Below are 25,860 nucleotides of genomic sequence, written 5' to 3'. Positions count from 1 at the left end.
AACTTTAACATGAAATTTCTTTCCTGAGGTCATCTACTATCTGAACAGTTAAACTACAAGAGATAATAATGTACATTAAACATTACAAACTGCGTTATTCATTTATATTTACCACAACTTCTAAAATTACCTTTTTTAGACAAATATAAATTGCCTTTATAATACACACATACTAAAGATGCTATAATAGTTTGGTTGATTTTAGATTTTTTTAGTCACAACATAATTCCCAGCTAAAATTGTACTCCATATTTTCACTGGGTTTATTATTACTCTTTAATTGTGAAAAGATTAAATAAATAATTTCCAAACCTTTGACTTGTATATGCACTCTAACACTCATAATAACAACAATCTTTTTGGGACTTCACATACGGCACACGTTTATCATCTGCATGTTAAATGAAAACACAAAACAAGTGAATACAATGAATTTTTTATTGAGGATGCATCCCTTTCATTGGATTGTTTCTCAAGGCTCATAACTATCAACCCCAACCCACCCCATTCTCAAAACACATTAAATTATACAAGAAAGCCCATTATTAAGAAAACATCAGAAGTATGTACAACAGTTTGAGTTTTTCCCTTCCGGAAAAAATATAAATAACACTTGCATCTTTCTCTGCAATTTCATTATTACACGGTGCTTAAATTTCAGTGCTCTGCAAAATCATGAGTGCACTAACAGAAAACAAAATCATGGAAAGGTGCAGTTTCATTGAACTAATGTACATTTAAAATATATGCCTTTCCTTTACACTCTTAGCATCAATAGTGATGGACAAAACAACCCCCTTCAAAATAATTGGAACTTGGTCCACAAATTCAATTGCTCAGCACTTTTTGCCACTATAATTTGTAAGGTTTAAAAACACCAGTGCATTTAATACCAGCATTACAATACAAAATCCTTTAAAACAATGGCTTACGGTCATCCTGAGGGGTACAAATAACCCCCAGTGTGTTAAAGACAAACCAAGAACATGATTTAACACTGTGGAAAAAGATCCACAAAGGACGACCTTACATTCTGGGATATCACCAATTCCTGAAACTTGAGCGCACAAGTAACATGCTTTACTCTCGGTTCAACGAAGAACATTATCAGGGACAGATTCCCTTCAAAATATTTTCTTATTAGTGGCTTTATGTCCGAAGATTTTACCAGCCAGTACATAAATCCAAAACATCATATTTAGTTTAAGCAGCATCGTATGAGCCAGTATCACCTGACGTTTAATTCCATTACTCTTGGAAAACTCTGATGGGGTAATGCACATGCATTATAGATTTGAACAATATATAAAAAATGATTATTACAACTACTAGCATTATTGCTGGCCATATCAAACTTCTAAATTAATCTCTCACAAAATAAAAAAATATGGTTTAAAGTTGATGCTTAATTCAGAAGTAAAGTCAGATTAATTAGTTTCTATAATAAATAAAAAAGGTAAATGTCATGAATTCTACATGTGAGAAAACAATTAAAGCCTTCTAACGTCACGAATGGCCCAGTCCAGAACAAAAATTGATCGTCCTATTTTTATAACATGATGCACATAAAATGCACAGCCACATTGCATAGAAAATGGTTCATTACAGTAAATTTAAAAGTACAAATATGGAATTTTTCATTTTTGGTACTGTCCAAATTTAATTTTAAACCAGATTGACCCATAACAGTGAATACTTTATAGTAATTACAGGCGGTAGCCAGTTAGACTCCTAAACATGTCATAACTTGTGTCATAGCACAAACATTGTGAAATATTGTCTTTTGTTCTACACAAAAACAAATACTTTTATAAGGTGACCGGGTTAGTTGGAAATCATTAGACTGAACCTTACAAACTAAATAGCAGAAATGAAATGCTATGAAATATTTTCAACTGACTGCCAGAAATAACACATCTGGGTTTAATCCAGACTAATGAGCTGGAAATGAAGTGTGAAGGACCTAGAGAAGCTGCTTGGACCAAACAATAAATAAGCATATAAATAAATAAATATCTTGTTTACTATTGGTTCAAACGTAGATATTTTTTGGATGACGTTTCAGAGGTCAGTTAACACAGTTAAACAATCATACAATACTCATACTGTTGTAAAATTGCGGTTCTATAACATCAAGTATGTGCAAACACATTTTCCTTGGAGTTTGGTGACTGCAACGTCAAGATAAGAATCGAATAAGCAGAAGAGGTCATTCCATGAATCAGGTACAAAATGAAAATAAAAACTGGCAGTTGCTCATTATTATTACTTAGTGATGATTGTCTCGCAGAGCAGTCACATCAGAACTAAAGCCGAGGGTTTGCTCATTCTTGCCGCAAAAGCAACTTCTTAATATTCCTTTAACAGCCAGAATTAGTAGAAGTAAATTCAGGAAAGAGAAACAACCGGAATGTTTTAGTGTCAAGATATCGGCTCGGGATAAAATTCTTTAGTTACGTGCAACCCGAATCGCATGCCCTTAAAAACGACAATAAGGTCAACAGGATTTACTCAAGTTAACATCCTAGAAACTAAAATTTTGTTTGCGATATTTTCCTCCAATTCAGTTTCACTTTCCATTGAATGGTTTGTGGTTCATAATTGCCTGACAAAAGGATTATTTGGTTACAACATGCACCGCAAATGCATCTGAGCAGTGTTTTGTTCAGGTATGTTTGTTCTCTAAACGTACCGCTCTGTCTCACTCAATCCACCTATATCTATCCCGCATGTCTCTTATACCATGTTTAAGTGCACCGGCAGGGAAATGGATTGGCAACTTGGTGTATCAAGGAAGATAATAGTGTGAATCCTCTGGAGAATCAGGGATCTGATGGAGGATCTATAGTGGCAGACTTCTTGGGCTTTGACAGAACGCTCTCGGCCTCCTCGTACATCTGCAAATGGAAAAAATGGAAGCAGGCAGTTAACCCATATTCCAAACAATGATAATATTACTTATTAATGCACATTCATCATGTTATAATTTGTGTAAAATAAAATGATTTTTTTTGTGACTTAGAAAGTAAATCTGTGATTAAGAACTTGCCTCTTATACTTTTACCATGAAATATGTTTTTTTAATGATACATAATTGATCAATTTAGCAGCTTCTGGAGAGCTTATAATGCAACCTGTGCAGGTTCACACAGTTAAAGACAAAAAGAGAATTTTTTCATCATTTGTCTGTTTAAACCTGTATGACTTTTTCTGCAAAACAAAATAATATATTTTGAAAAATACTGGTTATCAAAAATCATTGGTCCCCAAGTCATTTTAATATATGATATATAATATATCTTCTTTAGTGCTCTGCAGAAGAGAAGTCATAAAGGGGGTACATGTCAAGGGGAAGAGTAAATGATGAGCGCTGAACTGTGAAAAGTGAACTGTTCAGACTGTTTTGACATGAAACTATTTGATAACAATACCGGAATGAACTGAACATCCTGGAAGAGTTCTTGTATGAAGCGTCGTGAGGCTAGTCTAAACATGCAATGAGCCAGCAGGTAAGAAACTTCAGAATACAAGCAGATGTCATCAAACGCATAGGGAAACTTTTCCTTGATTCTGAAACGAAACCAGGAAAGAGTTTTGAGATATGGAAGAAACATAATACTTATATTAAACTTCTAATAGTTTTCCCTACATTTGAGAATTTCACTTTACATTACATTTCACAAATCAAAACCAAGTGGTCCTAATCCAAGTGGGCTAATAATGACTATCATCATGTTTACAGTTCAATGCATGTTAAGAAATGGATTAAGAAATAACTGCTTAGTCAAGAAGAATCATCTTACGTGAGGAGTCCAGTTTCATTCCCTTTGGTCCCCACTGAGGAGCTAAGGTTGATAACCAGCCGAAGCACCTCCTTCCTCAGAAGAACACGGCAGGCTGGAGCATCTTCTGGAATATTTTTAACTCCTGAGAGAGATGGAAAACAGATATAAAATAAATCTCAAACTACTCAAATACAATCTGAATCTAGATCCGAATCCAAACCAGAATCAGAAAAAGCTTTATTGACAATTGTGCTTGGACACACAAGGAATTTGATTTAGTGACAGAAGCTTCCAGTATATATAGTTGTGTATTGCACATGTTTTTATTGCACAGTAGAAGAACATTTAACCGTTCATGAGGAAGAATGCCTGAGAGAAGAAACTTTTCCTATGTCTGACTGTTTTGGTGCTCAGTGCCCTGTAGCTCCGACCAGACAGCAGCCGTTCAAAGAGAAAATAAGCCTCTTGCAAGCCTCCTTGGTTACTTGGTTCACCCAAAAATAAAAATTCTTCATCATTTACTCACTCTCTTGTCCTTTCAAACCTGTGTGAGTTTCTAACTTCTGCAGAACAAAAAAGAAGATGTTTTGAAGAATGTTGTTAACTGGCCTTCATTCACTTATATTGGTTTTGTGTCCATACAATAGAAGTGAATGGGGGCCAGTGCTGTTTGGTTACCAACATTCTTCAAAATATCTTCTTTTGTGTTCTGCGGAAAAAGAAAGTCATACAGGTTTGGAATGACAAGATGGTGAGTAAACGATTACATAATTTCGTTTTTGGGTGAACTATGAACACACTTTCAGTCAAGGATTGACCATTTCAAAGATTTTCTCACCAAGGACAAGCTCAGTGCTGCGCGTGCTGCCAACAGAGCTCTGAGAAACAGCATCACTGCAGCAGGAAACCCCGGAGAACTTGGACTGGGGCATCACCTCCAGGTTGTGTATGGTTTGGTTGCACCATTCCGAGTATGGTGCATCACCATAGTCTAAAGTAAAAAAAAAACAATTAGGTCAAAACATTTTATCAATATGAGCAACTTCATGATGACTAAGGTAGCATAGCTCCAAAATGACACAGAATACTGGAAAATATCAAAAAAGTGGTTCATTGTTAAGAGCTTTAAAGGGATGGGGAAATTTCTTTCTTCATTTACTAACCCTTATGTCATTCCAAACCTAAGTATCACACTTTCTACTGCGGAAGATATTTTGAAGGACACTGGGAACCAAACAACATTTTACCCCATTGAGGTCCACTGCATGGATCTTAACCACTGTGACAGTTCTCAAAATATCTTTTGTGTTCCACAGAGCAAAGAGTGTATATACAGGTTTTGAACAACATGAGGAGAAATAAATGAGAATCATAATTTTTGGGTGAACTGACCCATTAAAGACCCAGTTCACAAGAACTACACCTTTGTATTAAAAAGTGTCCAAGCAACAGAAGAAGGTCATATGGGTTTTTGAATGTGTAAACACTGACAGAAATTCTATTGTTGGGTGAACACTTCTTGTTAACTGAAGTATGAGATCTTACCTGGGCGATTTTGGGTTGAAGTTTCTGAATTGCAGCCGAGCACGTGCAGCCCTGCGCAGTAAAGGCAGTTCTCATCACTGTGCTCCTGTAGGCCGGTCTCCTCCGCACCCAGCAGCTGCTGGTGATCCGTCTGGCTCACAGCGATCAGCTCTGTAATACTCAACTGAGACCTTAAAACAGAATGTCTAGAACCTTCGCTGGAACCTGAAGACAAACACATCAATGAGATACTAAAACAGGGTAAATAAGGCTATCAGAAATGCAAACAACTGAGGTCCTCACCATCCACATTTTCAGAGAAGAACTTCGCTGATCTGTCCTCTGATGGCGGACTCGTTCTCTTTTGGAAGTACGGTATGTCTTTAATCTAGACAGCAACCAAAGGAATTAAAGTAAGTTTCAGTTATAAGTTTAATAAGTTGTCATAGTTGTAGTGTGGTCATGAGAACATCTGAAAAAGATTTGATCTGATTTTGTGATTGCATCACCCAACAAAGACGTTAATATCAGGAGTAAAATGGACCATGTAGTATAAACCTGGAACATGCTGTTGATGTCCATTGGCAGTGCAAGGCCGATGTAGTCGTCGGAGTTGCCGTATGTGGCACTGGAGACCATGGAGCGCACGGAGGAAGAACGCTGCAGTGATGTCTGACTGATGGGGCTCAGAAGATCCTCTTTATCCAGAGATGCAAAACTCAGAGCCTTGAGAAACCTGCGTCCACAGAGAGAACGACCACAGGAAGGAGATTAGAGAAGTATTTGTAAGAAGCAGAAAATTGGAGAAAGAAGCAAGATAGAGAGAGGTTTCATTTGGAACTGTTTGCTGTACTATTTGCTGGCTAACAGATGATTGATAGGATTGTAGAAAAAGCGTATTTACAATTCAGAGAGTAAGCAGCTGGTCTTAACTGGCTGTCTCATGCAAACACAAACATCTCTACATGCTTCTCGGATCAATTGCGGGAACGTGGCTAACGTGGTACGGGGATTTCAACAGGATTACACAATCGGCAAACTACTTGGAATTCTGGGACAACGGGTATAATGGTTGGGTTATAAAGTCGTGTTAGAACTACAGTAGATTCAATCAAGGTAAGATTTTATTTTGTTCTATTTTGTCAAGGCAAATTGAAGGATTGAGGAGTCATGGTTGAAGAGAATCAGGTTAAGGATTGAGCTGTGGAAACGCTATAGGGAAATAAAAAAGGGGGCGATAAAGAGGCGCCGAGGCCAGGGGTCGCTATTTACAAAAAGGTTTTAAGTGGACGTTCAAACTGAAAGAGGGAGGCGTCAGCCTGGGTGGTTCTCCACGCACCGTGGGAGCAGAGATCCGCGATGGGGCCTGCTCGAACCTTGGCCCAGACATCTGAAGCGCTTTTTAGTATACCTGAGACCATCAGAAACAGAGCATATTATTTGGACAGGGAATCAGGGATTTCAAAGGGGATTTTTTGGGGTGTCAGTTTCCTTCAGACGGAAGGTCCAAAATCACTCAAAGATTCTTCCAAATACTTTTAAGTACGCCCATAAATGCATTTGGTGAAGAAATATGGAAAGCTTTTTAGCTGGACAGCGACACATGACTCAATAACGTGGACGAATTCTGTAAACATTGTGTGACAACTGATAGTTATCAAAAGAAAAAAAGAAGCAAAGAAGCAAAAATTGCCTAGTTACGCCAGAAAGGAAAAGAGGTTAGCGCCACCCCGCAAGGGTCAATCTGCTTTACCTGCGTGGTGTGAGTCTGGAGTCCAAGCTGCCGGTTTTCATGGTGATGGCGTCTTTAAAAAGCACGTCTTTGGCGGGAGAGGCCAGCGCCTCGCTGTGGGACAGCGAAGGATGGATGCGCTGCTGCTGCAGTCTTTTAAGTGTAGCGTAGCCCAGCGCGTCCCGTTGGCTCGTGTACATGAAGCTGCAGTCCGTCAGGCTTGAGATGGTGGTGACCGAGGGGGATTTAAGGGACTGGGCCCTGCGTGGCAGGGTGTGCGAGGAGCCCGGGGGCATCAGCAGCACGGAGTTCGATTTGGACAGGGGTAGGTGGTTGGATTGGGGCGTGAGAGAGTTCAGTGTTTTGATGGTTTGGGTGCTAATGACTGTGTTGAGACTAATACAATCCGTGTCATTGGTTGATGAGTCCACGCCCCCCACCGTCTCCCGGGATGGGCTGGAACTCATTGAACTGATGCCGCTGGTGGTCGTATCCGTGTTAAAACTCTGACTGCGGCTTTTGAACGGAGGGCCGCCTCCAGAGGTGGAGCCGTCGCCGGCCAGCCTTTCCCGACTAGTCTGCTCTCGCTTGCCGTCTCCCCCTCCACCTCGTTCAGCGGTTTTGTGCAGACGTACCTCTGGATCTCCAATGCTGAATGTGCTGCCCTCTGTGTCTGAGGTCTTGTTACCCACAAAGGAGGTCTCCAGACTGACACTTGGGCTCTTCGGGAGATGTCCATCCGTAAACACGGGACTGAACATATCTCCCTGAACGGGGGAGTACATGGAGGGCTCAGTGACTGTGCGATTCCTTCGGAGGCCTCCGAATGTTTGCTCGCCCTGGAGTTTATCGCTACTGCCCGTGCCTTTGGGGTCACTGGTACTGCGGAGCTTCTTTCCAGAGAGGGAGATGAGAAAGCGGTTACGCACCAGTCTGCTGGAGGACAAGATGGTGAAGGGGCTGCGGTCCTTCGGAAGTTTGGGTCTGAAGTACAACGGATGGTCCTCAGGGCTTTCCAACTTATCGTCATCCATGATGTACATGCCTGAAGTGAGGACAGTTAGGCATTTTTAGTTGAAATGTAACACATTTTGGTTAAAAATAATGACATTTTGGAAAAGTACCACCTTAATGATGGGACACTCTATACAAGAGAGCATGATTAGCCCTATTAAATTGAATCACCTGTTACGGACAACACTTTAAAGATTTTTTTTTTAATTTTAATTAATATCTACAATGTAATGTGTATTAATTCATCAGGTATGCAGGACATTTGCGGCAAATGTAGAGCCCCGGAAAAGTAATGAGACCATTTCAAAGACCATGCTCAGTTTTTCTGAATTAACTATTAATAGGTTTGTGTTTAGGTCAAATTTTTGTTTTATTCTGTGAACTATTCAAAATTTTTCTCCCAAATTTAAACAAAAAAAAATCAAAATAACACAAAAGATGCTTTGAATACTACAAAGTAAACAGGCTCATATTCAAGTTTGAATGGTCTCTTTATTTTTCCTGCAGCTGTATACACAACTACCAATAGGCCACAATGTTTAAAGTGTTAGCAAAGGAAAGCTTAAACTTTTGCCTCTGCCAGCTTCTTCGAGTCAGTTTTACCGACTGTATTTAATCATCTAAAAACAAACGCAGAAAATGACCGAAAAATGTTTCATGCATCTTCCATTCTATTTCTACTCAGCTGAACATATCTGTGCATGACTGTTATATTATGACCAAACACAAACCGGAAAACTTCGGGCCAGGTGTGTGTGTCCAATAAAAACATCTAGACCAGGGTTTTACCAACCAGAACACCCTGGTGCCAACTTTTGTGCCAATCTCGCTTTACTGAAGATGAATTCTTTCGCTACATTCAATCACCTTGATGTAAAAATATTTACATTTATCCAATGCAACTTACAAATGAGAAAAAACATCTTAACATTTAACAATAGTTTTACTGTCGTATTTACTTTTTCAACACTTGAATGAAGCCAGACAAGCAGAAATCCAAGATTAGACTACTAACAAACTGAAAAACATGCTAGTATACATAGTTATCGGCCGCATCTGTGAGGTGGTAAGACTAACCTCCACCCTGGCCTAAACCACAGTGTTGCAGTAAGAGTGATGAGTAATAGCTGAGTGTGTGGAAACTAGGGGTGGGCGATCACGATTCACGATTTTTTCCCGATTCTTCTTCAAGTTGTTTTTGAGACTATTTTGCAAAATAAAGGAGCTACAATACAGCCAAACTACGTCACCATATAAAAATATACTCTTTACCATTTATATTTTGAAGAATATTTTAATCAAGTTAATATTTAATGCAAGTGCAAGATCATAAATCAGCAGTTAGAAAAAAATTAACATTTTGAATTTTGTTTTGCATCTTGTTGCAGCACTCGGAGTAAAGCTGTGGAATGGCCGTGGAGGAGAAATATTTGCGGCTGGGTATTTTGTAACGTGGATCTACGACTTTGAGCAGTCTTTTAAAGCCCTCATTTTCCACAGTCTTTATGGGAATCATGTCTTTCTCAAATCCTTCTTTCGTTAAAGTTGTTTGTTAAAGCCTTGAGGTTTCCGGACGCTTGGTCGTACATGATTTACTCGCGTAGGATCCCTTTATTTATTTGACTGTCTCTTTCGGGTGCTTTCTTTTGAGGTGGTTAAAAAGGTTTGTTGTGTTGAATCTTATCATTGCCAAATTCGCAAATAACTGTTGTTTGGGCCGTGTCAGTTGGAGAAAACCCAAACCATTTCAATATTACTGATGTAGAATTGTTTTTAGGGACCAACTCCTCCGTGTTTCCGTCCATTATCACTTACCGCGTCTCTTAAGCTTACTGAATTCACAAGCAACGTATACCAGCTCATTAACATGGCATAATCTAGCGCAAGGATGTTGACGAATTCAACAGAACAGCGACGGATATAATATGTCTTGCACTATATAGGAAGATGTAACGATTATTCCGAAAAAGTGGATTGTGCAGTCATTATAATCGTTCGCGATCAAATATCTTCATATCGCATGCGCACCCGTAGTGGAAACAGCACTTACTGGGCTGTGTAGAGTCGCTCTCGCTATTATGTCTGGAGCCAGTGGACTCCGAGTTCAAGCTGAGGGTGCTGGGGGCTGATGAAAGCTGGATGAGGGGCTGCTGCTGTTGTGGGGTCTGCTGTTGTTGAGGGTTTTGATGCTGCTCCACCTCATCCGTCACCACGGGCCAGAGCTGCCTGCGATTGTGCCTGACCGCATCCCAACCATGCAGTTTCAGGAGCTCACAACCCTGCTTCGTTTTAGAGATGAGGCCCAGAACATAAAGGCATGTGCTGAGAAAAGATGAAAAGGTAGAAAAACAAACATGTAAAACCAAAGTACAGTGTAAAATGAAAGAATGCAAGATTGCCAAATAGCAGGAGCGGCTGGATGACACAATTGAATTGAGCAATTCAGACAAGCATAGCGGTTCTTGGGCAATCATATTGAAGCTGTGTAAGACTTTGAAAAGGCAAGACCGTCTGGTTCAGTGAACAGAGTTCACTCTTAACGCTTGGTCAAATCCTTTATCTAGTCCGTTGAGCAATAACTACGATGGCTACTGTGTATTAACAGGAAGTGGAACTTAGGATTGCTTAATGTAGTTTCACTTGTGAAAACTGATATAATACATCTACTGAGAAACATAATTTCCAGTTTAGTACAGAACAAGCCATTGGTTCAGGAATTTAAAATTCGTTTTTACAACGCTTTTTCAATTGATTCCTTATTTTTTAGTTTTGAACTTTCATATTTTGTTGACACTTCACTTTACATATTTTAGGGAATAAACATGTGTAACTGCAACAAAACAAGCGAATCTTAAGATGTTTGAGATATGACTGCGTGTAATATTGCAAAACAAATAAGGAAAACATTTTATATAGGGCTGTCGCACAAGTAATACGCACGAATAAATCTGCCTGTGCTTGAATAAATTAAAATGTGTAGCACCCGTGTGATACAGTTTTGCACATGTTATAGGGAGAGCCGCTTGTTTGTGTGAGTTGTGTTTGTCGAGGTGCTCGTGTGTGTGATGTAAATCAATAGTACACTGCAAGTTTAGTTGTTTTTGCGTTTAAAACTTGCTTTCCTGCTGCACTGACTCCTCAGAGCCCTGTGATTTCTGCAATGTGAAAACAGGGAAGGAATAACGGAGGGGCTCTCCGGCTTTTTAAATATGTCACCTGCTTGTTTAGCGTGAATGTAAATGAGCTGTAGTAAACGCATTAGTACACGCGTGTGACGCTCGTGTATTTGTCTGCATCGCTGTATGAGGACATGAACACATGAACTCCATCTCCAGAGCTGACCTGAGTTTACTTCATAAGCATTTCGCTCTTAGAGAAAAGATATCGTCAGCCACACATCGCGACGACCCATCAAAAAAGTCTGGTAATCTTGAACATCCAGATTAAAAACACTATATTGTATTATAATACTTCTATTTTAAATGGTAATATTATATCAGTAAATTTATAAACTATAAACAATAGAGTATACTTATATTTACCAAACTAATATTTAACATTTATATAAAATAGTATATCAAAAACACCATTTTATATGCACAAGGAGGAATTTTACTGCAGTTTACCATTGTGAATAATACAACAGTATACTACAGTATGTGGACAAATATATAATAATTGTAAATTAAAAGAAATGGAAAACAGAGGACTTTAAGAAAAATTAAAACGGAAAAATTATGGCCCTAATTTATCCAACTGTATCATTAATGTCCTTTGTCTTTTACCTGCCAATTTATGTGATAAACTACACATAAATATTTGTATGTGTATACTATATTTATCCAATATAACAAACGTTTTATACTTGTGCTACAACTGTTTGGCCTGTGCTACAAAACTTTAGACCTGTGTAGCACCAGTGCTCCGTGCCAAAAAGTTAACGTACAGCCCTGATTTTTTTTCACTCATATTTCGAAAAGTCCCCGTTCTTAAAAGCCAATAGAAATTCCCAGAGGTGATTTAGATTATCAGGCTTGCCTAGAAACGACATCATCACTGCACTGGTTTAAAGGGGTGAAAGCAGTTGATACATTTGCAATGGTATATTATAAACACATTTTGCGGTTGCAGCAACAAAGCAAAGTACAATATCGATCTCCAACACAAAGTCCATTTCTAAATGTTGACATTACTGGACGATGATTTCCAGCCTGAATATGGAGTAAAGACTACATACCCCCTGATGGACAGAACCTCACAGTCATGGGCAAGAGCAACAATGTCTGGAACCACATTCTCTTCCTGTAGGAGGTTCAGCCCCCAGTTAGATGTGCCGATGTTTCCCTTTAAACAAATAGATTTTCATAATAAATATTATAACACTATGATGTGATAGAGAAACCTAAAAAAAGGGTTCCAACATGATTCAACATGCAACAAACACAGCTGCTCACCAAGCCCCAAAGTGCAGCTTTGAGCTGTTTTATGCCCTCCCATTTGTCCAGTACTGGGCAGCGGACTGTGTAGCTCAGATCTGGAACAACATTCTGTCAAAGACAGAAAACAAGTATTGCGTTTCCCCTTCTGTTCAGTTTCAAAAGAATTTGTTAACCAACTGAAATAATTTGGGATATGTTAAAGTACATTAATTATAAGACCTGAATGTTTATAATATATATATATTAATGAAAAACTCTTTTTTTGAAGAAATAAAGACTTATTCATCTGGAAATGGCATGAGGGTGAGCAAATGGTCATTTTTAGGTGACATAGTTTATTTATTCCCGTCATAAATTAATTTAGAACACATACCTGAGTTTCTATTAAATGACAGCCTGTTTTATCATGTACAAGTTGTCCATACAAATGCACAGGAAGATAAACATTTGGCCTTTGTAACCTGTAAGAAACAATTTAGAAGAGCCTTAGACATTTCAAATATTACTGATAAATTCGAGATTAAAAAAATCTAAGATAAGAAATAAATGTCCACCAAAACCTTTGGTTGCTTCGTCGCACATAATTATCCCCATCTACTGGTTTCTTGTAAGTAGTGAGGGCTTCATTTAACTGCTCTTCTATGAGGTCCACATATTTGAGGTTATATTCCTAGAGGGGGACAGAAGGGTTATCGCTGAATAAATAATAATAAACAATAAATGGGTACTCAAAGATTAAGCTAACATTATGTAATCTAATTTAGGTACCCACTGAAGCCACTGTTTGTAAAAAGAAGTACAAACAAAAGAAAATATAATTTATTACTAGAATAAAGCTTTCCTGTGTCTCAGTGGTAAGAGCACGGCACTAGCACTATGGGTTCGATCCCACTGCATATAGTACAAATGTAAAATACAATGCAACGTTGGTCGCTTTGGATAAAAGCGTCTGCCAAATGCATAAATGTAAATGTAATAATGAGTTCTAAAAACCTAAAGTCGCATTTATTAAAGTCCAAAATAAATGGCAAACATGAAGTACCTTCTGCCACTTTTCAAGTTGTTTAGTGACATATCCCCTCTCATTTAGATAGGAGAACCCCTTTGGAATGGACAAGAACCTAGACACGAATGACAGATTATCAGAGAAGAAACAGTTAATTTTGCATAAAACTTCGTTGAAATTTACTGTGTGAAAATTAAAACTCTCAATTCCCAATAGGCAACAAACAGTATGTGTCTTAACAGTTAAGAGTGATGCATATGATTCAAAATGGCATTTGTAAAGAGTTAAATATTTGTAAAATTAACTGTTAAACACAGTTCTTAAATTATGTAGAGGGTTAATAAAATAAACATTTAATAAAATATATTTATTACCGTAGCAGCAACAGCACACCCTTGTCTCCCAGATGAGTTAGTGCTGGTTTCATCTGAATCAGAGCATGAAGGTTTGCCTACAAATGTAAGAATGGAATTTATTGTTTTAAATAAAATGACAAAAAACATTTTTTGCTCTTTATATTTGTATTATGCAGTTTAAGAAAAGTTAACATCACCTTATCTTCACAGGCCTCATCCAGTATGTCCAAAGCCTCCATTGAAACAGCCTTGTTGCGGTCGTGAAGTTGAGTCACTAGCAGTTCCATTCCCCAGTTGCTGAAGAACTCCACGTTAGCTCGGAGTAGTACCCGCAGATGTTTGGTGGCGTACAGCCTGCCATTCTGTGTCAAAAGGATGTTAAAGGAACATCATTACTTAGCCCGCAGCATACGGTAAAACGATTCAACTGCATACATTTAGTCAATCATGGATAAATGGTCAAACGTGTAAAGCATAATGGCTCTTTGTCTTACGTCAGTGGCAGCAGTGAGGATCTTGGAGAGGATGACTCGTGCCAAACCGTCCCGACTGTAATCCAGTGTGGAAGCGATCAGCTTCAGAAGATGGTCTTGGTTCTTCAGAGTACACAGGTTCAGCAGGCTACCAAAACAAAAGCATTATTTCAAGGGTTTAGTGTCCGTTAAACAGAATTGACAAAATGGTCCAAAAAAGATTTGTTTGTGTTTGTACATAACCAACTACAAATCAGAGGTTGGCAAAAATATTTTTACTCTAAAGTATATTTTCAAGTACATTCTCCGGTAACTGTACTTTGAAGTGTCTTTACTCTAGAATTGTTTTATTGTACTACATTACAAAGCATATTAACATACTTTTTACTCCAGTACACATCATTTCAGGACTACATATGGTAGAAAAACAGTTTATAAAACACATTAAAAATGTAGAACCTTAATACAAGTATTTTAGTCAAAAATATAACTTGAGTACAAAAAGTACTAGATTTTAAATGTACCCAAGTATTAAAGGTAAGAAAAAAGTATAAAACTTTAATGAAATGCAGTGGAGTAAAAATAAGTATCATATTAGGCTGTATTAACATTAAAAAATCTGCCTAAAAAGTTTTTCTTTACCAATTGGTTACAAGTCTAAAGCACAGAAGAGTAAATCAAGTCCTACCATAAAAAAATAAACTGGTCATCCTTATTTGCTTATGTTAATCAGACATCAAATAGTTATAGACCATTTCATCGGACGTGTGTGCCTGGACTGCAGTTGACTTAGTGTTGAACGTCATGAGGGTGACTAAACAATAACACAATTTTGATTTTGAGATGAACTTTTCCTTTAAATGATCAATTTGCTGAATTGGTCCAGTAGTTGGTTGCATTTAAAGAAACCGTACGGTACATTGACACCTAGTGGTTGAGCTTGGTATCTCAGTATAAATTGAAAATACTGGAGTGACAAGTTTAACCCTGTAACAGTTCTTCTCGGTTTCATTTGCTTTCTTATCAGAAATAATCTACAGGTGCTCTATTGTTTGCAAATGTGTACCGGAAGTTAAGGGCAGTCCACAAATTCTTTTAGCTGGTCATCAACGCATTATGCATTCCTAATATATAACCCTCGGTTCTGCCAGGTGTTACACTAACCATTGGAAGACACTGCACTTCTCGAGCATCTTAACACCCTGCGGGTGGGCTGAGAGAGTGCCCAGGAAGAGGAAGTAGTGCTGACTGAGGGTGGTGAGGAGACCATTGCTCTGCAGACTACGGTCTGGCTTCAGCCCTGAGGACGAGGACAACCACTGCACAATATCCTTCACTAGATCCTCAAGATAAACTTGGCCATCCTGAGAAGACAGCAACACATGCTATCAACACATACTCATACAGAAAAATATTCAGGTCACCATTTCCAGATCCTCATGGTATTCCGAACCATTTTGTTAGAAACCGTTTTTTTGTGGTGTACTGTTCCTTTAAGGCTCTTTTTTTATCTCACCTCATCTGACTCCAGCAGGAACTCAATGAACTGACAGCCCACTACTGTTAATTGCTTGGCCTTGCTGTGATCCAGCTCTAGGCTGGCATATAGCTTACTGCTGGGCTTGTAGAAGAACAGCAGCCTTCGCACGAACCTGTGACAGAAAGAGCAGCTTTTACAATAAGAGAGAATAATGAGAATAGCGTATGAGATGTTCAACTCGCCTGTGCTTACCTGTGCATCTGCTCATCTTTGTTGTTGCGTAGGTTGACATTTGGCCACTGCGGCATAAATGTAAATAACAAAAAGACAGAACATTACACAATTATATGATGAATGTAAAAAATGTTTTTACCATGAATAAAATGCCCACATGAGTTTAAAACTGAATGCTTTTACATTAGATACAAAGTGACAATCCTAATTCAGAAATTGTATTCAGAAATAAATAAAATTACTCTCTTTTCACATTAGACCAAGCCTAAAAGTGATAGTATTGATGAAAAAAAGTGAGTACCCTCTTTTCATTTCAAACCTTTAACTCACCGCCATTGACAAGTTATCGCATCAATAAAAAAAACGCTTCCCCGCCAAAGACGAGTTTTTACGGGAATCAGTGTTTGTACTGTTTAACAGCAGGTGGCACACGTTTGTTAAAAGTACAGAATCCCAGAACCTAGAACGTATATGTTTTAGTGGTTTTTAATGATTGTTCTGAGTGTAATCTGGGCGGAATCTTTGACAAAAAACATTAATTATCTCAGCTGTTTATTAAAATGATGCATTTTTTAAGAATTCTACCCACATCTAAGAGGTGATAAAAGAACAAATGAAGATAGAAGAATACAGTTTCATTTGTTTAAAAGCTGAGACTCTGTTCTTTCATTTGACATATTGTTTGTCCATATATTCTTTACCGAAAATTTACTGTGAGCCATTAAATTTGGGTAAAAATGTTAAAAAACGCTGGCGAAGGCTGTCAACTTTTTTTTTTTTAAAGGCTGGCGGCGAATGAGTTAACTTCCTTTCTTCTGCAGAACACAAAAAAAGATCATTTGAAGAAAGTTTGGAACCGAACAGCCCTGATACCCATTCACTTCTACTGTATGGACACAAAACTAACAACAACATTCTTCAAAATATCTTCTTTTGTGTTCTGCGGAAGAAAGTCAGTCATACAGGTTTGAAATGACAAGAGGGTGAATATATGATGATGACAGAATTTTTATTTTGGGGTGATTTAGGAAATAAAAAGCCCTCACCTTCAATATAGTACTGATCAGGATCCAGTTCCAGTCCAAATTCTGTTTATGATAGAGAATCTGGCTCTCTTTGAGGTTCAGCATTAGAGCTTCCTCCGAGTCCTAAGAGCACACAAATACAAATACAGATAGCCTGACACTTTTACACAAAACAACAAGGAACCTTCAACTCGGTTACCAGCGCCATTATCTCACACCAGCCATTAAGACAAATAACAAAACCACCAACACATACCTTTATGACAAAAATGTCTCTCTGGGGTCTGATATGCTGGTCCCGACAGCCCTGAGCGGCCAGTGACTTGCGAATAATTTGGTCTAGGTAAAGACTGCTGGGTTTAGGGCCTCGTTTCTTCCTTTCGTGAAACCGTTTCAAGTAATTCACCGCAGCACTCGCCCGTCTGAGAATCATAACCAAACACAGCTAAGTCTTCATCAAAACACAATGCCGGAAGAAAATAATCACGTGGGTCTACTGTGCTATTTGTATCATCAGATATGAAAAACAGGACAGCTAACTCACAGTCTTTTCTCCTGAGGAATATCAAAAGAAGCAGCCATGTTTATCAGAGTGGGCAGACAGTGCAAGTGGTGACTGTGGGAATGAGGGAGGATGATGTTGGCCTGGAAATAAAATGAAGATTAATCACAGTCTTTTGAGCTTTACATAATCTACGTTCTGTTGATTCCAGAATAATACCATATGCAGGAGTTCTCCTAGGAGGATGGTCGCACAAACTGAAATGTCATTATCGCTGCTGGTTATCACCTCAACCAGACCCTAAAAATAAAGACAACAGACTGGTTGTGTTATAAGAGTTATTATATACATTAGCCTCAGAAAAGACTTCCCCATGTATGGAATAACATAAAAAAAACCAAGAAACTAACATTAGGGGAATAGAAATAAGCCTTTTTGTCAAGTTGACGTGGTAGATTACCTCTAAAAGTCCACTTTGGATGAAGGCAGACAGCAACAAGGCGAGATAGTTATCCATTAAGTCAGGTCTGTGTAGACAAACGCAAACATCAAAGATGCAAACGTAAGATCAAATCAATGCTTTCAATGTGGATGAGAATTAAACAAGGCAGATATATTTTACTTCATGAGATAGGTCAGTTACATGGTTATTCAAAGGAATTTTATACAAATATGAAAATTCGCTTTTTTGCCATCCCAAATGTATACAACTTTATTTCTTTGAAATATGTTTTCAAATGCACACATATATTAAAAGGAAACACGAAATTCATGACTCTATTGAGTTAATATAGATCTTCTGATATGAAATAACTGTTTGAGAAAATGGTCTTATATTTTTTACATTTGTGTATTTATATATATATATATTTTTATATCTGTAATGATGACAACAAATCAATCAGCATGTCAAATTCAAATGTGCCGGCACATCAATAGCTGGGAAAACATATAAGATAACATGACGGCATGGTAGACTCTTCATATTCGTGTCAAATACTCCTTCACCCTGATCAGATGTTCTTACCTGGACCGCGCCCTATGTGGAAGTATGATTTTTGCTTCTGCGGCTACGAAACCATCTGAAAGTCTCCAAGTGTCTTGAAACCTACCGGGGTCTGGAAGACACGATGTCATTTCTGTAAGTGTGATTTCACATGGAATGCAGTAAATGTCAATCAGCGCGAGCAGACCGCGGTAGCACTCACCCACACTGAGAAGAGCTTCTATAAAATCTTGCGTCGCCACGGGAACGGGGAGTCTGAATATATCATACATCACCTCCAGCAGACCTTGCTGTGAAGAGATTGAAGGGATTAAGTATTTGAGCAGAAAGCGCTATTTTCTCGTCTTGAGGTTCAGTTTATATAATACATATATATTTTTTATTTAGAATAACTTTTTTTCCTGTTAACACGGTCATAGAACACATCCGATCTGTGTCACATAAGAGCAAAAAATCTGAATTGGGTCACATTATACTGACAGTCCCCTAAAGGGGGTCGCACACAGAGCGCCGAGCCGCACATCATCGCGTCTAGGACAACTCCACTATTAATGTGGTAGAATTCAGATGTTTTTCTGTTATTCCCAAACAGATAAATACATCTTGCAGTTTATGGTGAAGTCAGTGTTTACATTAAGGATAATTTCAGTAAAAGAATATCTAATTTAATGTTAAATTAAGCATGGCGCATTGTGTCGCTGTAGGACTCAGAACAGCTTTCGGAGTTGTTGCACAGCGACGCCGACAGGTGCAGAATGGCGGCGCAGGTGTGTGTACACTCATAGAAAACAATATGTTAATTTTTACAAACAATAGCACTACGCTGCGCAGCTCGGCGGTTCCGCGTCCGGTGTGCAACCCCCTTAAGCGATCAACAATGCTGCTTTTAAAAACAAGAGGAACAACTAATTTGATTTGCATCTTGTGTGTACAGCAAGTTTTCTTATAATATCCCATCATACCCTCACTTCCATGTTTGGTATACACAGCAGACCAATGAGAGACTGGATCCCAGAGTTGCCTGACTTGCAGAGGTTAATGATGCCTGGAGAGACAGCGGAACGCAAACGGTTATTTCTCAATACAGCCATGATATACATCTACTGCACAACAGCCATGATATACATCCACTGCATGAGGAAACTCAATGTTAATGGTGCATACTGGTTGAACTCGTTTTACAGAGGATATCACTATTAGATGCAAAAATAACCGCAAACTTTTTTACAGAAAGCTTGTGGCCTTCCACATAACATGTGGGTTGTTCCTGTAACTTCCTGAATGCATTGTGGACTAAGTAGATATGCAACCTGCATCCATTGGAACCATAATTCTGATTTATTATTCTAAGTATTGAAACATGCTTACCTGCCCACGAGCGAAAGGAAGCAACAATTGACATCTTACTGGCCAGAAATCGAGCCTCCCTGTCTTCCCTGTTAAAAAAAAAACACGAAACTAAAAAAGCTGCAAAATCGAGTTCCATGTTTGTATTTTCAAGTATTTACTTTGCAACCTTTAAGTAAAACCATGAAGGGTCTTAAAGGCATAGTTCACAGAAAAATGAAAATTCTGTCATCATTTAATTGCCCTTTAGTTGTTCCAAATGTGTATAAATTACTTTGTTCTGTTGAACGCAGAGAACGATATTTGGAAGAATGTGAGAAATGTTAAATTCTGAGACATCATTGACTACCCTAGCATTGAAAATTTTAAATGGTAGTCAAAGGTGCCCCAGAACGGTTTGATTTTCTAAATTCTTCAAAATCTCTCATTTGATTTTCAACAAAATAATTGATACAATATTTATACATTATACTATGGTAGTGAATGGTGTCCCTGAACAAAAAATGTCTAACATTCTTCCAAATATCTTTATGTTCAACAGAACAAAATGAATACAGGTTTGGAACAACTTGAGGGTGAGTTAATGATGACAGAATTTTCATTTTTGGGCAAACTATCCCTTTAAGACTGCACATTTACTTGAGTTGACCCTCAGCTGTGTCTGGGTTGTGTCTGTAGTGAAAGTCGGTGTAAGGTGCCAAGATTTGCTAAAACAAAGAAACAGAAAATGTTACTTGTATAAATTGTGCTTATAAAAGACAACAACTAACATAAGCAAAGATTTGGCAGTTGGTGAACATTTGGTGAACGTGTCCCACCAAGATCTCCATACCTCAAGCTCCACATCTGAGCGAACGTACTGCCGCGTCTGTGGGTGGTTGAGCAGGTGCAGGATGGTTGTGATCAGAGCTTCATTGATGCGACTGAGCTGACAGTCGATTACATTCTTCAGTATGGTGCTGAGACCACCCCTCTTAGCCACAATCTCTGGGTTCTCCAGTGCTGTGTGGACAAACATAAACACACTCAACATCTGTGTAAAAATGTCTCAGAATGCTTCTTAAATACAGCGAGGACCCACCGAGTTCACAGATGATGGCAATGCAAGCGCGAACCATACGGTCCCGTTCCTGCAGTCCGTCATTGCCCACGGCGATAAGGGAGTTTGCGACCGAGCTTGGGAAGAGCAGGGCGTTCACAGTGATCATCTAAGAAAGTTTGGGAGATAAGAGCATTCTGAATCTGTCTATACATAGATTCAGGGCTATCAATACCTATTTTAATCTTCATTAAAGGAACAGTTCATCCAAAAATGAAAATTCTGTCCAGTTACTCACCCTCAAATGTATTTGTTCTGATGAAGACAGAGAAAGATATTTGGAAGAACAGTTCTTGGCCACTATCGACTACCATAGTATGAAAAAACGGTTTGGTTAATTCTTCCAAATATATTTCTCTGTGTTCATTAAAACAACGAAATTTACACAGTTTTAGAACAACTCGAGGGTGAGAAAACGATTTTTTTATATTTGGGTGAACTGTCACCAAAGAACTGTTGTTTTTTGAACTGTAAAACCAGATGCACCCAACAAGAAAATGTCAGTCTGAGCTCACCTTTCTCACTAGCCTGAGAGCTTGTGTGCGTTCAACCTCATTACTCTGCTGAATGTCAATGCATCTACAGATAAAAAGATCATAAAGTGCATTAGCAATCACATCATACGTGCTGGAGAGGATGAATACTACTTCTAAATGCCTTTCGATTCATGTTTCCATTCAAGATCTGACACGCAGAGAAAGCCAGTGCTTCAGGCTCAGTTATGGACCCACAGCGGGACACATTCACCACTGTGCTTCGGATTGAATTTAACTAGACTTGACTAGCTCTTCACATGAACTCTAGTTCCCTCACACACAGAACGAGATCCTAACAGGAGTTGATTCACAACTCACTGTGGATTATCATCAAATCCTGCATCTGATGAAGGAAATTAGCAACTTCCTCACTATACTTTACCACATACTAGACATACAAACCTGGAGATCAAGTAATCCACCTGGAGACGCAGAACTTTCTGAAGAATATTACAGTCTCGAATGAGGTAGCGAAGGGCACGCAGGCCAGCCGCCCGCACCTCCTTGGCCTCATTGAGCAGAGCCAATCTGAGGCTAGAAAAGAACCAAATTGATGTCAATACGGGTCAACATTCATAAAAACTGAAGTTAAGTACGGTCCAAGTAAAACAGAATATTCTGCAGAAACGCAGGATGGTACTTGATTTTTTATCCTTTTGAATTTGATTAAAGTAAATTGTAGGGTTATATTATTATAATAATAACATTGCCAATGCAGTCTTGATGATGTCAGCAGAAATGGTCAGCCGTTTCACAAATGGAGAAAGTTCGATTATTAAAGGTGAAAGAGTGTGAAAAATGTGTTTTCTTTAGAACAGCATGCATTAATGAATCACGCAAAAACGTTCATCTACATTTAGTCAAATATTGGTTTTTAAGTTAAATTAAATGTTATTGAAGCATAATATGATAACAGAAAAACTAAATTTCTTAAATCTTTCCACCTTCATAACACCTTTGTGAAAACCTTACAACTTGTGACAAGCATATTTGTTTGTTTGCTTCATGACTCACCAGATAATAATTTCTTCATAGGTAAAGCCAAACTTTTCCTCGAAGTGGCCGACATTGCAGAGAAGCTGAATTAAAAACAAACATGTGATTATTAATCCGTCTTGGCTACACGTTGAGATATTGATAGCTCTTATAAATGTCAGTCTCTAAATTTCAACATCAATATTTCTAAAATACCTAAAGGTATTTAACACGGAGTAAAATATGTTTTTTTATATATAAAAAGCTTTCATATATGAGCTTTCCTGTAGCTTAGTGGTAAGAGCATTGCGTTAACAACACTAGGTTGTGGGTTCGATCCCAGGGGATTGCAAATACCTATGTTAAATGTATAGGATAAAAGCAATGTAAGTCGCTTTGGATAAAAGCGTCTGCCAAATGCCTAAATGTAAATGTAAAAGAGTGGAGGGTATGTTTTTTATACACAGATAGTTTATTCAACTGACAGCTCGGTTTGCTTGATAAAACCTGTCTAACAGAAAAAGCCCAATAGTTTATCGCTTACGACAGCAGCACGCATGAACAACTGCCAAGATCTGACAAATCTGTTGTAATTCGTCAGCTGAATTCTTAAATAGAAAGCAGAGATTTCCGAGAAAGGCTATCAGATGTGTTTAGTAAAGTTTAGAATTAAGTCAGTGCTACTTGTGACCTGTCTTGTTTGCCTTTGTCAGAAAGATAAGGAATAGATTTTGATGTGCTAAAATAATCTGCTGGTGCAAATGCCAAACTTAACCAAATACAGTACTCTAGTTCTCAAATGTTTTGAGAATATGCACCTGAGCTTCAATTAGTTTGTAGCAGATATTGTATGATGCAGAAAAGCTGTTTCTCTGCTGCTAACTCAATGTTATCAAACTCTGGTATGAATTCACATCCAGAACTGTGTCAATGTTAAACATATGCACCAGAAAGGATACAATTTTCTAATAATTGGGCTATTGGCAGTTAACACGTTACATCCCAGTATTCCTCGTTCTATCGCAACACAAGTTGCTTGTAAATGGCAATGACAAACCTTGACAAAATTGTTCAGGTGGCCAAGTTTGCGCATGTTTGAGACACCCTGCTGTTTGGCCACATTCTGGAGGATCTCTCGCATATTCTCGCAGGGGTCTAGAAAAAAAAGAGGTTGATCAGAAATAATAAGTCTTTAGAAGTTGCATCATTGCCACTGATGGTAAGCTTACAGTTGAGAAAGAGAAAAATAAAGGATATGATCACATAATGAATAGTAACATTATAAAACATTCATTAAGAGCACAAAGTGGATTAGCCTGACCATTAATGCATTTTCCGAAAGACTTTAATGCATGTGAACGTAATGGAACTTCCTGACATCAAACCAATGAGGAGACAAACCACTAAAATAAATCTCTTCCATTTCATTTATAGCATAACATAGCAACAATGGCTTAACCAATGACAGATTGGAGGAGTGTTTGGCAAAGCCATTATCTTCGCAGTTCGGATTGGTACCACTAGTGGTGGGGAAATAGAGCACTTTAGCTTTTAACAGGATGGAATTGACTATCTGACAGCCTCCTATCCACAATAATGGCTGAACTCATATTACGTCAGGGTTACTACTTCAGTCTGCTTCTTTTTAGGAGTTCATTCAAAGATGTAGAATAAACACTCAAAAACACAAGCTCTTATGACTCATTTCCCCCAGCAGTCGCGCAGGAAGCTGTTCAATCACCTGGACTAAAATAACGCAAAACCCACTAATTGGTTCACAGAGTCCCCGATGACTCATCATACTGGAACCAGGGCTTGTGTGAATACGAGTATTTTAGGAGAAAGAAACAATTGAAGCGTGTCACAGTCATAAATTCTGTGTAATGCAACTATGAGATTTAAGTGGATGGGGATTTTTAATCTGTAATTCAACATACCAAGATTTTGTTGACAAGTCAAGATTTATAACAGATTTTATATAACAAACATTCTGTAGCTCAGTTGCATTAGCTGTGCAAAGGTTGTGCGTTTGGTTTCCAGAAAATACACATACTGAATGCACTGCAAGTCATTGCGGGTAAAGCATCTGCCAAATGCATACAGGTACAGTGACATTTCTTAGTAAAACATTGCACAATCATCAACAGTCAACTTGGTAAGAAACATTCATTTCTACTGTACAATTTGAAATATATCACTTTGATGCTCGAGTTGTAATAAACAAAACCAACCATAACGTTGCGAAACAACCAACAAGATTCCGTGACAACGGCTTATCTTACCAAAGAATCCGCAAGCCAAACCCTTATTTGTTATGATGACAAATAGCAACAACCCTCCGACATTTCTACACCAACATTTTATTTACAGTCCCTGGGAACTAGTGTGTGCACAACAAAAAATAAACAATCCACGATGACATTTCCAGTCAAGATTTGGATTTGAATGACGATATGTACAGTCATTTAATACAAATGACATCTAGGACATGATGCTGACCTATGAATTGAGATTCACAAGGAAGCTTGACAGCCCATACTAATCAAATACCGTCAGCTGATGAATGAGAAATAGTGAGTCGGGACTGAGCATGCCTTACAACAACAACATGAAAAACCATCAGCAGTATTACTACCATAACCAGTCATCGAGCAACAAGTATCAGTAATGATGACGTATTTTTGGTTAAGGTTATATGACATATTACGTAAACGCGAGTTGAACACGATTTTTGCAGCAAAACAATGTTGTTGTTTTAATTCGGTGTCGCATGAATAAAAGTTGCACATGAAACTTTGACGCACCGCGTTATTATTTAACACCAGCTTTTCGTACGTTTTGGGCTAAATTCTCTCTAAAAGAGAGATTCGTGCACGAGGACTGAAATGTGTCATGTATACTCAAGGACTGTCTCAAAATCTAGTAAACTGTGCTCCTTAACCGCCTAATTGGGCATCACATGCACATCTGGGACGTGTGAAGTAAATACACGCTCAACACGCCTACGCGGATCAAAAAATGCTGTCTAATGTTAGTTGGGCAGTTCAGTGGGTTCATTTGACTTACCCCTTGTGAGATCGAGTGGTACATTTTCCTCCCCGCTGTCATTTCGTCCTGTTTATCCAGAGACAAGACGAGACATTGATAAAAAGATCAAGTTAAAATGTAGCGGGTGAGCGTGGCACAATATTATGCTGACGGATCTGTAAATCTGCCGCACAGACTCAGTTTAATCTTACCTCGCATCCGTATACTTCGGATAGGACGGCCTCGGATGCTGACCGCCATCTTTCCCAGAGACGTTAACAACACCGGAAGCATCGCGGT

The 25,860-nt window shown here is 38.4% G+C and overlaps 1 protein-coding gene and 1 long non-coding RNA gene across 3 annotated transcripts; one reads left to right on the top strand and one right to left on the bottom strand.

The window, feature by feature from the left end:
* Window positions 1-424: 424 nt before the first annotated feature.
* Window positions 425-25,860, bottom strand: rictorb (RPTOR independent companion of MTOR, complex 2b). The gene is made up of 38 exons (XM_056730204.1): window positions 25,773-25,860; window positions 25,600-25,647; window positions 23,591-23,688; window positions 22,573-22,637; window positions 21,961-22,092; window positions 21,538-21,601; window positions 21,005-21,131; window positions 20,756-20,925; window positions 20,563-20,630; window positions 19,945-20,012; window positions 19,539-19,621; window positions 18,779-18,866; window positions 18,598-18,688; window positions 18,031-18,097; window positions 17,790-17,870; window positions 17,613-17,713; window positions 17,325-17,490; window positions 17,090-17,191; window positions 16,062-16,108; window positions 15,846-15,981; window positions 15,494-15,693; window positions 14,351-14,477; window positions 14,054-14,218; window positions 13,875-13,951; window positions 13,537-13,615; window positions 13,055-13,164; window positions 12,868-12,955; window positions 12,510-12,602; window positions 12,293-12,399; window positions 10,106-10,377; window positions 7,063-8,086; window positions 5,868-6,045; window positions 5,613-5,697; window positions 5,331-5,534; window positions 4,624-4,776; window positions 3,804-3,927; window positions 3,432-3,570; window positions 425-2,897 (listed from the first exon to the last, which is right to left on the bottom strand). The coding sequence occupies exons 1-38, from the start codon at window positions 25,852-25,854 to the stop codon at window positions 2,823-2,825; spliced, it is 5,184 nt and encodes a 1,727-aa protein (XP_056586182.1). The 5' UTR covers window positions 25,855-25,860; the 3' UTR covers window positions 425-2,822.
* LOC130407411 (uncharacterized) lies at window positions 6,061-15,617 on the top strand. Of its 2 annotated transcripts, XR_008904621.1 has the most exons (5): window positions 6,061-6,425; window positions 13,880-13,959; window positions 14,067-14,269; window positions 14,356-14,467; window positions 15,481-15,617. It is a non-coding gene; the product is annotated as an uncharacterized LOC130407411 (long non-coding RNA). The 2 variants fall into 2 exon arrangements; XR_008904620.1 differs by lacking the exon at window positions 13,880-13,959.

Source organism: Triplophysa dalaica, chromosome 19 (assembly GCF_015846415.1).
Source record: "Triplophysa dalaica isolate WHDGS20190420 chromosome 19, ASM1584641v1, whole genome shotgun sequence".
NCBI lineage: Eukaryota > Metazoa > Chordata > Actinopteri > Cypriniformes > Nemacheilidae > Triplophysa > Triplophysa dalaica.
This window is presented reverse-complemented; position numbering and strand designations above follow the sequence as displayed.

Coding starts and splice junctions, on each gene's coding strand:
- rictorb (XM_056730204.1), bottom strand. CDS start 25,854: ATGCTTCCGGTGTTGTTAACGTCTCTGGGAAAGATGGCGGTCAGCATC. Junction 21,602..21,960: donor GTGGATTACTTGATCTCCAG/GTTTGTATGTCT, acceptor TTTTATCTGTAG/ATGCATTGACATTCAGCAGA. Junction 15,694..15,845: donor TCCTGCTGGAGTCAGATGAG/GTGAGATAAAAA, acceptor CTGTCTTCTCAG/GATGGCCAAGTTTATCTTGA.